Consider the following 17,407-nt stretch of genomic DNA (forward strand, 5'->3'; position numbering starts at 1 on the left):
CTACTGTCCAAATAATACAATAAACAGCTTTCAAACTATAATAGTTTACAGTATAGACCCCAAGAACCAACATGCTGACATGTGCTCTTCAATATTCTTAAATAATACTCAAAAATATTTCAAAAGGATGTATTAAAAGTACCCAAGAAAACATGTACCTCTAATTATAACATGTTTTAACCGAGCATTGTAATTTGCGTAAAGGAAAAATATATTTGATACAGATCTTGTGGCGGTCATAATGTTGTGGCTGGGCAGTGTCTTTGTGCACATTCAGTGTTGGTTTGACCTGGTTGTAGTATCCAATTAACAACACTCAACAGAGACTTACAGTAACTCAATACTTACTCTCTCTCACTCTCTCACACATGGACATGCATATCCACGGTTGTCCACGGCTGACAAACACTCATTGTACACAGAGAGGCACAAACATAGTTTGCTGCCTTCGACAAACTTTCTTATTTTGTTTTTTTTCTCCTCTGGTGTGACGAAGCAGCAAAGCACAAATATATTCATCCATCCATCCATCAATCCATTTTCTTGACTGCATTAGGGTCATGGGTGAGCTGGAGCCTGTCCCATCTGACTTTGGGCCAACTGCAGCGCACATTTCGACAAACGAGCATCAAGGCTTGAAGCCTTTGATCAACCCGACCTCGGGTAAAGCTTCATCCCTCTCTGATGCATCCACCGAATTGAGCTTTTGTTGACGCCGAGTTCCAGTGCAGCTTTCCCGAGAGACTTTTCCATGGCTTTGCGTGGACGCCTTCTCTAGGACTGACTGTAAATGATTTTATTAGTGGTGGATCTACTCGCCATTCACTATTTGGTTTATCAAGGACATAGCATGTTCAAAAAAAAAACTTGCGTAAATTCTACTACAAGTACTACACAGACATCATCAAGCTCCTCAGATTGGTGCTGAGCTGCATTTGGGGACAGACAAACTTTTTGCCAGGCGGCAGTTTTTCCTGCTCCGTCAAGCCTTGGGCAAGGGAATGATATGCTTACCAAAACTGCAAAGCCTGAGTTGTCAGATCCCGATAGCCTCATGTCTGCCCGAATGATACCTGAAACAAACTGACTTGCGTATTTTCCGGATGCAATCTTACTGTATGTACATCGCTACATACATCCTTGTTTGCACAAACTTCATATATTACCCCCGCCCACCACCCCTATTTGTTGCAGCAAAACAGCGACAGTCATCCCATGAGAACAGCAATCACAGAGAGGAATTGTGAGCTTGTGTGTTTTCCCTTTATCATGAATCATCAAATTCAGGGCATTGCGGAGGATGCAACCACGCGGCGAACGTATCCCTGCAAATATACATAAAGATCCAGAGCATTATCTGTAATATGATACAAAAGAGGAGCGCGCGCGCGCACACACACATGCGCACACACATTCTCTGATATGGACACCCAGCGCTGCAGTATGAGACCATTATATCCACATTCAAGAGAGAGCGAGGAGGATGAGGAGCAATTATGGAAAAAACAGGGAGAGAAAGAAGCGCGTGTGTGATGGGGGAGAGGAGAGAAAGCTAGAACAGCTTGCCGCATTGTCAAGGACACATCAAGGGGAGATGGAGAGAGGGAGGAAAGCGAACGGAGCCAACCAGAGAGGATGAGTGCGGAGGGATGGAGGGATGGATGGGACAGAGCGAGAGAAGAGGAGGGACGGACCACATGGAAGCAAAAACGGCTGTTGCGACCGTTAGTCAGCATCACCTGTTTCCTCCAGCCCTCACTCTCTGTACGACGCCACGGCCTGAACCCTGTTGGCTGTCATACTGTATTGTCGCACATTTGTTCAAGGCCGCGGGCAACTGTCGCTGCAGCAAGCGCGCCAGATCTGCAAACAGCGCACGTACACGAAAGAGTGGCATCGCTTTAAGCCAACCACTGCAGGCGCAATGCTGTTCTCCTTCCCCGACAGCCAATTCAACCCCCCCCCTAAAAAAATATGTATCACACAGACAAAAGAAAAATTCAAACATCGCACACTGGAGGAATTACATCACCTGTTGCTGGGCAGAAACCTGTTAGAGACAGGAAGCCCGGGACTTGATGTACTAATCACCATGGAAACTGCATCACTTATGGGAGGTTGAGGAGGAGAGAAGGGTGAGCGGAACAACTTCAAATTTTTGGCGGGAGGAAAATAACCTTGGAGTTGATATTAAAGGATTTCTGGTCCACAAAAAAAAAAAAAAAACCCTCCCCAAAGTTTTGCTTGTGTTTTGGTGGTGTAGTGGTTTGGTTCATTTTCCACCGGTGACAGTTTGCATGCAAGTGTGAATGGTTGCCTATCTCTAAATGAGCCCTGTAATTGACTGGCGGACAGTGCAGGGTGCAGTCATCACAATATCAACATGATAAGCGCTGTACAAAACGGGCGGATGGTTTCGGTTGTGGGCAGCATGCGGGGGCGGACTTACCAGTAGGAATAACACAAGCAATTGCCTCTGGCTGCCATATTTCCAGTGACCCCCAAATGTCTCATGAAAACGGATCAATAATGTTTTCTTGGATTTAAAGTGAAGAAGGCGAGAAAGCAAAAGGAAAACAAACTGTTTCTTTTGAAAACTACAAAAACATGTCAACCTTTTTCACAGCGATAAATGTGCGTACTTGACCGCGCCATCAGCAAGAGACGGACGCTGTTTGAGGACTGCTGTCAGTGCCAGCCGAAGAGAATGCCGTGAAGTGTAACACAAGTGGCAATTTTCACTACAAAGTCACCAGTATTAAAGCGGTCGATATAATGAACTATATTAGAAAAGAAAAGAAAAAAGAAAATTAATGTTATTGTCAAAGCACTGAGATGATTCACTTGTTAGATAATAGTCGTCACGAAGGATTTTAAGGACTTTGTCGAGCTCAGCAAATAGAAGTATTTACTCAAATTCACACTTTTTAGCGGATGATAGACATTAATATGAATAATCTTTTGTGATGAATACCATTCATTGGACAGGGATAAGGGGAACGTTTAAAAACAGTTCTCTAACTAGTAACTTACGCTGTCGGGTAATTGTAACAGATTTCAAAAAGCTTTGGAGCCAATATTCATGCCCAGTGTAAGTCTAGCCCAAAGTGCAGCGTAACTCTGCGCACGAGTGGAGTTTTTTTTCTTTTGGTATTATCGTAGACGGGCACAGTTAGAAATAGGCGTGTCCGCCGTTGTGGGAGTGAACACACCCAACTTGATTCCCGGCCAATCGAAGCGGTTCCTCTCATTCCCTTTTAATTCAGCACAGGCGAAGCACGCGGTCCACGCGGAGCGCAGCATCTGTCTGCCTGCGCCAGGATCAAATGAAGCAAAATTGCATGACACCGCCTGCGCCACAACTTAGACCTGATTTAGTCTACTTTCTATCACAAAATTGTCAGGCGTGCCATCAGTCTCAGATAGGCGAATTCCCCAAAAACTGTCAACTTGGCATGCCCCAGTGTGAAAAAGAAGATTTTTACGCCGGGTGAACTTGCGCCTGTCTATGGAAATAGGGCCTCTTGGTGTTGAGTTCAAAATAAAATGTAACAGTGCTGTTCATTGATATGGTGCGCCCCATGACAGGGTTTGCCTCAGGCCCACAAATGACCAGCTACAGTATGCCCCTGGCAGTATGTTATGTTCGCAAATCTGCCTCACGGTTGTGAGGTTTAAGTTTCGGATTTCAGCTTCAACTGTCCTGTGTGGACTTTGCATGTTCTCCGTATGCTTGCGTAGGTTTTCTCCTCGCACAAAAGAATGCATTTTAGGTTCATGGAGCACTCTAAATACCCTCCATAAGTGTTAAATGGTTGTTTTGCCGTTATGTTCCCTGCTGTTAACTGGTGATTAGTCCATACCTGTCAACCCCGGGGTGTACTGAGTCTTACAAAAGTCGTAATTTGCCCTTACATATCTGAATATAATCGTACACGTTCCACTTCATTTTTGAGTGGCTGCTGTCACGTGAACGGAAATCATCATGTTTGAAAAGTTATTTCCATCCGTACAAATTACGCCAAAAGTGTACAACTTGACAGGTACGTTAGTGCAGGGTGTACCCCTCTTCTTGACCCTCGTCGGCTGGGATCGGCTCCAATTCACACAGTGTAGCAAATGGGTGGAGGTGTTGGTTGTACAAAGTGTCTGATTGTGGTTGTGTGTCTGGTCCTTGTGTGTCCCGATTACTATCCATATGGGATTTGAAGGTATATTATGAAAATGGAAGTGTTTTAAAAAGCCTTTCCTTCTTCTGCTTCTGCCCGTCTTCACCTTCCTTCTCTCTCTGTCAGGTCTCAGCGGGGATCCAGCGGACCTGGAGCGTCGCTGTCAGACCTTTGGCCAAAACTTTATCCCCCCAAAGAAGCCCAAGACTTTCCTTGAGCTCGTGTGGGAGGCCCTGCAAGATGTCACGCTCATCATTTTGGAGATTGCTGCCATCATCTCCCTCGCCCTTTCTTTTTACCAGCCTCCCGGAGAGGATTCAGAGTGTAAGAAGGGGGTAGGGGCAGGGGTGTCAAAAATGATAGCGATTCTAAGGGCCTGTGACTGACAGAGGTCCTACAAAAAGAATGTTCGATTTGGAAATGGAAGTGGTGGGGCCCAATTTTTTTTTAGAAAAAAAAATTGTCAACAATAGCTAGGGATGTACCGATTCACTCAAGCGATTCGATTCGATTTTCGGTTTTCAGTTACCGACCTTCGATTCGATTCAATGAAAGAAAAAGCCCTACCATTCGATGAATCGATTTTTAATCGATTTTCGATTAATCGTTACGTCCCTAGCATTAGCATTTCCAGACCTGCAGTCACTCTGCATGTTATAATTTGAAACGGATCGGCTTTGAGTGTCTGCCATGAGCCATGCGTTTCTCTCCGTCCAGCGTGTGGCAACGTGTCGGCAGGAGCGGAGGATGAAGGTGAGGGGGAGGCCAATTGGATCGAAGGTGCCGCCATTCTCCTGTCTGTGGCGTGTGTCGTCCTGGTGACGGCCTTCAATGACTGGTCCAAAGAGAAGCAGTTCCGGGGTCTACAGAGTCGAATCGAGCAGGAACAGAAATTCACCGTGGTACGGAAAGGAAATGTCATCCAGATTCCTGTGGCTGACATGGTGGTGGGGGACATGGCCCAGGTCAAATATGGTAAGAGGGCTGTGAAACTTGCTTTACGTTTACAGCTTCTGACTCTGCATACACATGGCTCATTTTGCTCAAATTGAATAAGACCTGACAGAGATATGATTTTGTTTCAACGATGTGCATAGAATTTAATGAATTTTGTTATTACATTTTTGTGTTTGTATTCTTTTTAACCCCAAATGAATGTACAGTATATCGAAGAATCATTGTAACAAAACCCCCAAACATATGGTGAGGGTAATAAAGTGAATCAAGCGCTTGTCTGTTTTCAGGGGACCTGCTGCCAGCCGATGGCATTTTAGTTCAAGGTAATGATCTGAAGATAGATGAGAGCTCCTTAACAGGAGAGTCGGACCATGTACGCAAGTCTGTGGACAAAGACCCCATGCTGCTCTCAGGTTTGTTTTCACAGGATTCTCATTGTGACTTTCACTATCATTCGAGGTTAGTACATTTTGGTAATCAGAGGGGTGCCGGGACATGGTTGCTAATGAAGGCAGTGTTTGTCAATGAGAGCGTGAATGAGGCCACATATTAAAGGCTTTTGAGCAGTGTTGTAATAAAAAGCACGATAAAATATAATTAGGAACTAATGTTTGGGAATTCGACAGCTGGGATAGGCTCCAGCACGCCCGCGACCCTTGTGAGGATAAGTGGTATAGATAATGGATGGATGGATGTTTGGGAATTCGCTTTTGGATGCTAGCCATAATTCTTACCTATTTGATTGTGTTAGCACATACATTCATAGGCCTAGCTTTAGCTGTTGACCGTGTCGTGCTCAGACACAATAACCACTGTGAAGTTATACAGTATTTGCTGCAAAGCTATTAGTATAAAGCAGTGTTTCCCAACCTTTATTGGACACAATTTTACATTAGAAAGATCTCATATGCACACCTCCAAACAAAAATATCCCCCAAATTATGACTACTGAAGTAATCATGATCTCATCTCAATGTACTCACAAATGACTTCCTCAATGTGAAATCTGGGCCTTTTTAATTGAACATAAAATGGATATAGGCTACTTACTCACAGGAAGCTAGGATTTATTCTGTTGTATGAAAGGCAACAGGAGGACACAATTTTATTGCACCTTCTCACCTCTAATGGAAGAGTACTGTATTTAAACAACTTGTTAAGTGACTTCAGTGATTTGATTCAAAATAATTTTATGTATTTATGTTTGAAGATAAGTGTTGGAAACATGCGCAAAGACTGATAACAATTTAGTGCTGAATTGTTGAGATAAAGCTTTAAACGATTTTTCACCGTATCAGTTGTCCGGATTTTGGGGACTTGGCTAAAACCAAGCCCAAAGCACTTGATCTTTCTGGTACTGAGTGCCTTCATTCCCTCTGTGGTTTTTTGGCCCAGTTGCCAGTTCCTTAATAGTAATAATTTGGCACATTTCTACCTCTAAAGTGTATAGTTAACCATCAAGCAATGCCTAAAACCCCCCAAAACAGCACGTTCCGTGAACTCTGTGTTGTTTGTAGTGGACCCACCCACGCGTGGCGCACGGAGAGAGGCTGTGTCGAAATGGACGGCTTCGTTGCCCTCCATGAGCCCGCTGACGGCTAGCAGACCGCTGGACAGGTTTCAGGGCCGTCCAATTGGTCACAGCCTCACTCCGTGCCCCGTGTGTGGGTCCACACAACAGGGACACGTCTGGTAAAGTCAACTGTGTAATACGTTGGCTATCCCGCAAGCTAACGAGCTAGTGAGCTAACAAGTCTGTTAGCCCGCTAGCTCCGGTTGATTCAATACGTCACCACCTTGCTCTGTGAAACACAACAGTTAACGGTTTACTGAACACAGTGGCACGGACTATTCAGCCCGTGGCTCACATTTCTTCTTATTTTAGCAAACTCATTTTGTATACTCAAGCAGGGCATTACCACCACTATAGGATCTGCCGTGATTATTGCATTGTCTTAGAGGCTAAGCCGTTCCTTTATAATTCTAAAATATCATGTTTATCAGAGATGGTCACTTGACCCTTTTTTGCCAGTCCGTCCTCCATCCTGACCTGGGTACTCTTCCGTCCTCGTCTCTCCATCCTTATTCATAAAAATAATCATTCTCCGACACCGTCCGTCCACGTCCTTACATTAAGTCAGTTGTACGCACTTATACGCAATACGTTTTCAGTTTTTATTTCGTTATTTCACAATAAAATAATTATTGCAAAATAACGCAAGGTTATTTTAGGAGAAAACGAAAGATTTCTACTTCCGGGTCGTTTCGGTGTACATCGGCGCTGGCAGGGATCGATCCGGTTAAGGACAAATTGAGGGATGGACGAAAACCCACTTCCGTCCTTGCTTAGTCCATCCCGGACAGACACCCATTTTGTGGACGGTCTCTGGGACGGAATGCCCATCTCTGATATTGACATATATCACATATAGCCACACGTACACAACATACATATTATGGTAGGTAATAAACAAAACAAAAAAAATCCTATTGTGACTTTGCATGTCCAGTTTCAGGGGTTTTGTGATGCTATCTGGTAATCCTTGTATTTTGTATTCAGTTAGTGAAATGCAATCTGTTTGGACATCTAGGTACACATGTGATGGAGGGTTCAGGCCGCATGCTGGTGACGGCTGTTGGTGTCAACTCGCAAACAGGCATCATCTTCACCCTCCTGGGGGCTGGAGATGTGGAGGAAGATGGTAAAGAAAAAAAAGGTAGGCAGAAAATCTGGGGGAAAAAAGCAGCACCTTGTGACGAGTTTGTTGTTGTTGTCGAAAACTGGTGGAAGACATTATTTAATTCTCACAAATTGTAATGAGAGAAACACGCCCGATTTTGGGCACCAATATTTTCACCTGTTCTTAAGATCAGTGAACGTGCACAGATTATAATGTGTGTGTGTGTGTGTGTGTGAGAGAGAGTGAGGGGTACCTAACTGATTTGAGATAAGAGCATCAACAGGAAGCATGCCAGTTTAACCTCATCGATAATTTAGCCCACATCCTCTCCACTCCCTCTTTCCCTCTTTGCTGTCTCACGTTGTCACGCCTTCTCCCCGCTGCTTATCCATCTTCCTCTATTACCCTTACTTGCTCTTACCTACTTGTTTACCACCACTCTTGCCCTCTTTCACTTTCTCCCCTGCTTGCCTCCCCTAATCCGAGAGAGAGTCTGCAGATTGAATCAATTATTGAAAGAGCAGCGGAGAGCGGAGGGAGCCAGAGACACTCTGGAAAGAGTGTTGCTTGGTCAAGACGCGAAGCATTAGTCTTCCCTTCAAATTTGTTTGCCATGCCGTCGGTCCTGCAGTCCGAGCAGAGGCTTCACATACTTTCAGAAGCACTTAATGATAATATCGTTACACCGTACCGCTATCCATACCTACGTGAGTGCAGTATTCAGGAAAGTGCCAGACATTATCTGCAGCCTTACGTTGAGAAAATGTAGCAACCTGGAATTGAGCGGCGTAGGCCGACGATTGATTCAAACTTTTTTTTTGTTATTGTTGTTGTTGTTGTTTTTTAAATTCACAATTATACTTATTTTCATTCCCGTGTAAATGGTGTTGCAGAGTGCAGATGTGGCAGCAATCTTTGCAGCCTCAACCATTCAGGCAGTCATTTACTGGAGCTAATGTATTATTTAGTAAACGTCATGTCATGAATTGTTGATTTTTTTTTTTCCCTCATGCAGTGGGTGTGCTTTTCCTTTTGATTTGTCGTTCATGTTTTACACATGCGTCTTTTGGCGGTAAATGGATTCTAATTTGCAAACAGACGCATTCTTTTTGGGAGTTTTTTTTATTTATTTTTTTATCTTATCCTCCCCCTTTATTCTCTTTTGATTTCCCCCCCCTTTTTGTCAAATTCTCTCATGTGTCCTCAAAACCTTCTTTCCCCGCACAATGCCCCAAACAGAGGACAATACTCAGTTGCTCATCCCTACAGATGCAAGTTACAGCACAGTCACCAATGGTATGTGAGCACACAGTTGTCTGTCCTGCCCTCTTTGCTCCCTTTAGCAAGTAAACAGACCCCAGTACATCGTGGCGTGACAGTGTCAATGATCCATGAAGGACTCACACATGTACCGTATAATGTCGCTTCACCTAGTGTTGGACGATGTGTGTGTCTTTATTACTCTTCCCTTTCAATATTGTTTTTGTGTGGGTTGGAAAATGTGCTGTGGCCTGTCGACACAACATCTGAACTGTCGATAAAAACACACGTTAACACAAATCTGTCTTTCTACATCCTCGTTTCTGTGTCTGACCCTTTGTTGTCCGCAGGAAAACAACCCGACGGCGCAGTGGAGAACAACCAGAACAAAGGTTGGTAAAAAACATATGCGATTTAGACGTGTTTATGTTACTAAAACATTTGGATGAAGTCATCTGACATGATACAACAATGGTGAGCAGTTTGCATGTCCTCCCCTTGCTCCTTTGGTTTTCTCCCGCTACTCTGGCTTGTTGTTATGTTTTTATTTTCATATCGTTTTTACAGAAAATTAATGAATGTACGAACGAGGCTGTTGTCAGCATAGTTGCTAGATTTCAGCTATTTCAGACACACATGTATCCCCGATGCTAAATGACACGCTTAAGTCGGCGTTCATGTTTTTTGTTTACTTTTAAAATTTGGAAGTTCAAAGTGGGACGTTTCCTAGCAGTCTGCAATGCAGGATTCATCTTAAAGAGGGAAGTCAATCCAAACATATTTTTTTCAAGAATATGTTCTATGCAAGCCCGCTAGTTGAAACAAGGCATTCTGATAAATATTGCGTTTGAGGAATAAGAGTTAATCCACCCGTTTTTAGCCATCTCTGGGGGTGGCCATTTTGTCACTTCTGTCGACTGAAAATGACATCACAACTATCCAGGCCTCAGGTAACGACCAAACACGGCTGACCTGTTTTCTGAAGCTGAACCCTGAGTAGTTGTGAAGTCATTTTCAGTCGACAGAAGTGACAAAATGGCCGCCCCCGGAGATGGCTAAAAACGGGTGGATTTTGCTGCTTAACTCATATTCCACAAACGCAATATTAATCAGAATGCCGTGTTGTGTTTCAACTAGTGGGATTGCGGGGAATATATCCTTGGGAAAAAAAATGTGTTTGGGTTGATTTCCCCTTTAAAGTACTACTACTATATATGGTTTTGTGTGTCTGATTTAGCCAAGAAGCAGGATGGTGGTGTCGCCATGGAGATGCAACCCCTCAAGAGCGCAGAGGGAGGGGAAGTAGAGGACAGAGAGAAGAAGAAGACCAACGTACCGAAAAAGGAGAAGAGCGTCTTGCAGGGCAAGCTTACCAAACTTGCGGTTCAAATTGGAAAAGCAGGTATGCGCCACTTTCAAGTTTTACTGAAAACAGTGAATGAACCATTAGAGACACGCTCAGGTGTGAGGAGGCATGGTTAGAATGAAGTATAAACGATTTTTCCCCCATACACTATTAAGATTGAAGCGTTTTATCCCACAGTGTATTTGTTTGTATTTCCTCTGGAACGTCCTAAAGACCTTTGCAGATAACATACTTTAACAGACTGAGTGACTAACTAGTCAAAAATCCTTTCATAGGTTTGGTGATGTCCGCAATCACTGTCATCATCCTGGTGCTCTACTTTGTCATCGACACGTTTGTTGTTGAAGGTCTGTGTGTGTGCATCTGAGCAGACAACAATCGTTACCATCATGTTGAAACCAACTTTAGAAGTTGAACATTGCGCGTCGTGTCTTGCAGGTCATGTGTGGGTGACAGAATGTACTCCGGTCTACATCCAATACTTTGTCAAGTTTTTCATCATTGGAGTCACTGTGTTGGTGGTGGCGGTCCCAGAAGGGTTACCTCTCGCCGTCACCATCTCTCTGGCTTACTCTGTCAAGGTAGACTGGATCCTCAATGGACATTCATGGAATGAGTGTCAAAATAAAGGAAATGAGAAGATGGCGCTCATGTTGAAAGTCGCAGCCACTGGAGTTAGTGGCAGTCATCCGAATGTATTTGTTTCAATAAATAAGATGAGTGAACGCAGGTGCATGGCGTTGTACCTCTAGCCATTTATATACAAGGAATGGCGGAATTGGACCCCACATATCTCACTATACAATAAAATGAGCAAATAAAATGAAAGAGAAGTACAAAAGTTGTACTGAAGTAGCAATATTACATAAACAATATCATAAACAACAGTTTCTGAATTGTTCAAAATCATCAGTGCCTTAGCTAACGCTAAGCTATCCTGTCGTCTCCGGTCCAGCGTCCACATGCCAAAATCACTTCGTATGCTGCTGTGACAATGTGAGAGGCCAGCAGTGAAGGAACAAAGACCCTACCTATCCGGGTTTTGGTGACTGACTGCTTAAACGTGGAATTTAATGCTCATTAGCCGGCCGAATATTCCTATACACACGCAAACGCTTCCAGGCGTTGTGCTCGAATGTATTGCGCTTTCACGCATGTGCACTCCCCACGTACATACGTAACACTAAGACATGAGTGGCATCCAAACATGCCTCTGTCACAATACACGGGGCAATAAGATATGAACCATTCTGACTCTAATCCGAAAATTCTGATTCGGCCTTGTTTTTTTTTAACATTCAATTTGCATCTCAATTTGAGTCATCACTGATTCGTGCCCAGCCTTAGTAAAAGGTAACTCCCACTAGTCATTTGTTTCCTTTGTACATATTTTATCAAATGAATGAGTTTTTGACTGATTAGCTATGTGACTTACACAGCTCATTGTGATAACAGTACCAGCTATATGTTTAGCGAATGCCAATCATCATAGCAAGTGATTAATCACCTCGCTAAACTCAATCTGCTCTTCATCCCATTGTTTTTCGTAGAAAATGATGAAGGACAACAACCTTGTACGCCACCTGGATGCATGTGAGACGATGGGTAATGCCACAGCCATCTGCTCCGACAAGACAGGCACGCTCACCACCAACCGAATGACTGTGGTACAGGCTTATGTAGGTACGTAAAGGGAAATTAAATGAAGTTGTGGTATATACAGTATGTTGTGTTTACAAGTTTTTCCCGTGCTTGTGTGGGTTTTCTCTGGCTGTTTCGTCTACCGCCCCCATTCCAAAAACGCAGATGTTAGCTTAAGTGAAGACTCTAAATTGTCCATTGGTGTAAATTCGAATCAGAATGTTTGATTGTCTATATGTGTCCTACTATTGGTTTGTGATCAGATTCAGTACAGGGTGTTCTAAGGCTCTTGCCCAAAGTTAGTTGGGACAACTTTTATTGCTCTTATTGGCCCATGTCCTGCATAGGTCTTAATAGCGGTGTCTTCTATCTGGGCACAAGGGGGGGACAATATCTGATACTACATGCAGGTCACAATTTGAATGCAAATCAGGGTTGGGGGGTTAGAGTTAAAACATTTTGTGTGTTTCTAACAGTAAATGAGTTCTCTCTAACGTGTAACAAATGACAAATGTAGGAGCTACAGCTACTTCTTTCCCCTCCACCCACTATGTACCATCCCTCAGATGTCCTGCAGGTTATATTGTGGTCATCTATCGCCATTCTAGTTATTGAGATGTAGTCATTTGTTGTTGCCTAGGTGATGTGCACCACCGCTTGATCCCAGATCCTGGACAGATCAACCCCCGGACATTGGATTTGTTAGTCAATGCTATCTCCATCAACAGTGCCTACACCTCCAAGATCTTAGTGAGTCATATAGTGATGTCAGGGTTTGGAAAAAAAAAAACACAAAACAAACATGCTTTTTCAATTGCAATGGCTTGATACAGACTTTAAATGTACATTTCCTCTGCTTGCATTTCATTTGCCTCTCTGCCAATCATCCTTTCTCAGCCACCGGATGTGGAGGGAGGTCTGGCGAAGCAAGTGGGCAACAAGACGGAGTGCGGCCTGCTGGGATTTGTATTAGACCTACAACAAGACTACACTCCTGTCAGAGAGCAGATGCCAGAGGAGAGACTCTACAAAGTAGGGATGACTATATCTATCACAGCATCTCTCTTTACCTGCTTACTTAGTAGAAATGCCATGGTCATGATCATTGGATTTCTGGTTGAAAATGACTCACAAGTGTGAATAAGAGTTCGAATGGTGTCAGCTTTATGACTCAGAATGCACCTTACTGTCACCTTACTCAATCCCTCCATGATATTACGCTGGATATTCTGTAGATATTTGAAAGTAGGTGTCCCTGAGGAAATCATGGAAATTCCAAGGTCAAACTCTCACCGTCATAAAAATAATAATTAAAAAAAAAAATCATAAACCATGCAATAATATTTAAGTAGTATTTTAACATTTTGAACTGCCATACAAGTATTTTTATTGGGTTTGCAAGAAAATTTGAATGGGAAATGCACTTTTCAAGCTATTTTCGTTGGTCAGAAATGCCTGCGATTTTGAACGGGCTGATTTAGACCTATCACGTCTCAGCTTCAGAAAACAGGTCAGCCGTGATTGGTCGTTACCTGAGCCCTGAGGAGTTGTGATGTCATTTTCAGTCGACAGAAGTGACAAAATGGCCGCCCCCTCAGATGGCTAAAAACGTGTGGATTAAATACACACCTCACAATGCATGCTACAAAGAGTTGCCCAATGCATTGATGATTCTGAATGATGATAATAATTCTTCATTCACTCCCAGGTGTATACCTTTAACTCAGTGCGTAAATCCATGAGCACGGTGATAAAGCTGCCAGATGGTTCCTTCCGTCTCTACAGCAAGGGAGCCTCTGAGATCATGCTGAAAAAGTGAGTGGAAGAGCTCAGATCAGGAAATATGTGATATTGCTTCATATTTGTTAATTGTTAAACACATACGTTTGAGCTTCTGTGCTACAGTTTAGCATTCTTTCTCTCCCCAGGTGTTCTTACGTCCTAGATGCCAATGGAGAACCTCGTAGTTTCCGCCCACGGGACAGAGATGAGATGGTCAAACAGGTGAATGACATTGTTATTCAAATATTGTGTTTTGCCCCATCAAAATTTAAAACAGCACCCAGTTTTAATGAAGAGTTACTCAGTGTTTCCAATTTATTAATTTTGTATTATATTTAGTGATTTTTCATACTCTGCTCGCAACTATTTTTCAAAAAAGCAGCTAGCAACAAATCTAGACTGGTGGCCTTTAGGTTCCCTCCAGAGCAAAAGATGTTCACCCCTCCACATCCAGAACGACAAGTGAATCGTGTTTGCAGAAATCCTTTGGGCGCGCGTTGCTTTGCACATACGCAATGGGCATTCCCAGTTCAAATGAAACACATTATTAGTTGTGAGGAGGTAAAAAGTATTTGTTTTGAGTTCATGAATTTAAATGTGAAAATGTTACATGACAGCAATTAAAGGTAGATGAATTTCGTATTTAATTGATTTTTTGGGGAGTAAATCATATCAAAGAAGGGCTTGAATCAGTTTTTTGGAATGTGGCTGATTGATACACTTTTAGCTAATGCTAATACTGTATTTGCGTTAATCTTAGTACTTCCGTGTAATAACCGATTTAAAAATCGCAGATCTTGCCCGTTCTAGTTGCTGGGTAATGGAGAAACGTGGTGTGGGACTGTTTGTTATGTAAATTATCAACACTGTTATGCGGCAGTGAGGCTGAAATTCAGAACAGTTCGCTAACAGACAATTTCAGAAAAAGACAGATAATGAAACATTTACTCAGTTGTTTAATTTCACACTCAATGGAAGGGCCGAGACCAAATACAATCAATTAACATTTTTCCATAATAGTTGTCCTTTAAGCTTATGTGCCTTTATCTTAACCACAACATCTTCTAATAACCCTTTTTCCCCATGCATCGTTTGAAAAACAAAATGTTGCCATCCCAATTTTTATATTTGTATGCAGAATTTGAAGCGAGTGTCCCGACATAATTAGCGCGGCTTAGCATGATGGCTACCTCAAACAATACATTACTAGCCTACAATCAGTCAAACCAAAGTATAGTTTTTGGTATATCGATTACACCCACCCACCTACCCATTTCCCCCATAATTGAAGGAACAAGGACAGTCGTCAGGAACTCACAGTTATAATCACACTGAACCCAACTCACATCACATGACTGGATGTGAAGTGTGCCATCACCCATCAGCATTTACCCCCAATGTTCTACTTGCAGCACAATTGCCAGATCAGTCAAAAGTATTCACCGGCAGAGAGCAAGTATTTGCTCCACTAACAGATTAGATTATGCAGCAGTGTGAGCAAGTCCTCCCTTGACGGACAGGCGGGCTGACCTGCCTCGTGGCGACCTCATCTTATGCCATGAGAAAAATAGCGCTTGTCCTTACACAACTGTATTCCAGCTCACTTATTCTGCTTGCATTGTGGCAGCTTTACGCCACTATAGCTCTTCATCATATTGTCTTCCTCTGCTGTCTGCACTTGTCCGGGGAAGGGGGCTTTCCCTCTCAGCGTTGTCAGAAAGAATACCAGAAAAAATGCTCAAAAGCCCACCAGACATTAACTTCAAATCAAACGACAATTTGAGCTGTTTTTCATGGATTTTTTTTTGTGTCCGGTAAAGAGGAATTCTAGCACAAATATTGAAGTTGTTCGATTTTCTTCCCGACTACATCTTTTGTGATGATTTTGCCGAACAGGTGATCGAGCCAATGGCATGTGAGGGCCTGAGGACCATCTGCATTGCTTACCGTGACCTGCCCTCCAATCCAGAGCCCGACTGGGAAAATGAGGCAGAAATAGTGACAGAGTTGACCTGTATCACTGTGGTTGGGATTGAGGATCCAGTACGACCTGAGGTACGAGTGTGCCGCCACCGACTGCGATCCATAGAGTAGTAGGTGGATAAAATATGTTTTTAAAAGATATTGTCATTGAGTTTCTGTGTGACCCAATTTTTCCAAGGTACCTGAGGCCATCCGGAAGTGTCAGCGTGCGGGCATCACAGTGCGGATGGTGACGGGTGATAACATTAACACAGCCAGGGCTATTGCTGCCAAATGTGGAATCATCCACCCTGGGGATGACTTTATCTGTCTAGAGGGTAAAGACTTCAACCGACGAATCAGGAACGAGAAAGGAGAGGTGAGTTGGGGTCTTGTGAGTGCGCTCATTCATGCAGTTTTCGACCAAAAGAACCACATTAAGTTGTATGTTTTAATGGACGGACTGAGAACCCTTTTCATCTCATCAACCAATACCAGTAGTAACAGTAGTTATTCTAATTAAATCATTATTATTATTTATTGATTATGATTATTATTAATCAGTATCCTTATTCTATAACATTGTCTTCTAACCCTGTGAAGGAGACAAAGAGTGTTATAGAAAAATAACATTCTTATGTCTCACAAGTACACAACTATTCCAATTTACAAAGAGACGAGCGTTCATAGGAAGGAAGTATGTTCTACAATACATTCTTAGGAAGATAGTTCTTGGCAAGTTTACGAGACCATTCTCTGAATTCTGGATATTGAGAAACAGCTTACAGTCATCATACGTCTGCGCGGGTCCAGGAGCATGAAAATAAGCATATCGCGTAAGAGCATATCTGTTAGCCTCGCTAGCTTTAGCTCATCGCGGAAGAGCATAGCTGTTAGCCTCGCTAGCTTTAGCTATTCTGATCACCGCTAGTCTTACAGATTCATACCAGCGGTACCTTAGACAGGCGTTGAGGAACAGCCAAAGTGTTATGTTTTATAGAACTGGCTGGTTGTTTAAAGAGAAACACGCACGGGACTCCCATTAATTACATCAACCACTGTGAGCATAACAGCCAGTTGTATTTTTAGTCATTATCTTTTATTTGTTGCTATACGTGTCCGTTGGAATACGTCCTTACGTGAAACACGTCCATGGTGCAAAAAAAGTTGGGAAACGGCGGTAAGGTGTTGAAAAATTATCTATGACATCATGAATGAATCGACTCGACTTTCATCGCATTATAATCGAAAATGTGAAGCCGTTCGACCATCCCGTCCCAGAATATACTGCACAAACTGCTGCACTGTCACATAGCTGTCGTTCGCTCTGCATGTTAAAGGAGCGAATAACAATTTGTAATATTAACTACGTTAAGAGAATTTGCCTCCGGAAATAAGTCCACACGCTTCTTATGAAATAGCAACATTCCCCTAAGCCTATATTTGTATTAGCTGAGTGCAATGCTTAATGGGATGAAGAGCTTCTCATCACAATAGTGGACGTGTACTTTTCCACACACTGTCAATTGTACACAACTTGCTGTGTGTGCGCCATGATTTTTCAACATCCCTATATGGTTGACGCTCAC

The 17,407-nt window shown here is 43.0% G+C and overlaps 1 protein-coding gene across 6 annotated transcripts in view; it reads left to right on the top strand.

The window, feature by feature from the left end:
• Positions 1-17,407, top strand: part of atp2b3b (ATPase plasma membrane Ca2+ transporting 3b) — a 53,230-nt gene that overhangs the window by 12,789 nt on the left and 23,034 nt on the right. For 4 of the 6 annotated variants that reach the window (XM_086024280.1, XM_086024271.1, XM_086024297.1 and 1 more), the window contains exons 4-19: positions 4,296-4,493; positions 4,887-5,144; positions 5,414-5,539; positions 7,718-7,843; positions 9,047-9,103; positions 9,418-9,459; positions 10,305-10,469; positions 10,709-10,780; positions 10,872-11,014; positions 11,984-12,116; positions 12,715-12,824; positions 12,972-13,106; positions 13,783-13,889; positions 14,003-14,078; positions 15,753-15,911; positions 16,018-16,197. In XM_086024280.1, the coding sequence (XP_085880406.1) occupies positions 4,296-4,493; positions 4,887-5,144; positions 5,414-5,539; positions 7,718-7,843; positions 9,047-9,103; positions 9,418-9,459; positions 10,305-10,469; positions 10,709-10,780; positions 10,872-11,014; positions 11,984-12,116; positions 12,715-12,824; positions 12,972-13,106; positions 13,783-13,889; positions 14,003-14,078; positions 15,753-15,911; positions 16,018-16,197 (2,087 nt within the window). The remainder of the gene's footprint in view (positions 1-4,295; positions 4,494-4,886; positions 5,145-5,413; positions 5,540-7,717; positions 7,844-9,046; positions 9,104-9,417; positions 9,460-10,304; positions 10,470-10,708; positions 10,781-10,871; positions 11,015-11,983; positions 12,117-12,714; positions 12,825-12,971; positions 13,107-13,782; positions 13,890-14,002; positions 14,079-15,752; positions 15,912-16,017; positions 16,198-17,407) is intronic. The other 2 variants (XM_086024290.1, XM_086024307.1) reach the window with 1 other exon arrangement.

This window comes from Filicampus tigris, chromosome 1 (assembly GCF_054856515.1).
Source record: "Filicampus tigris isolate MCC_2025a chromosome 1, RoL_Ftig_1.0, whole genome shotgun sequence".
Taxonomy (NCBI): domain Eukaryota; kingdom Metazoa; phylum Chordata; class Actinopteri; order Syngnathiformes; family Syngnathidae; genus Filicampus; species Filicampus tigris.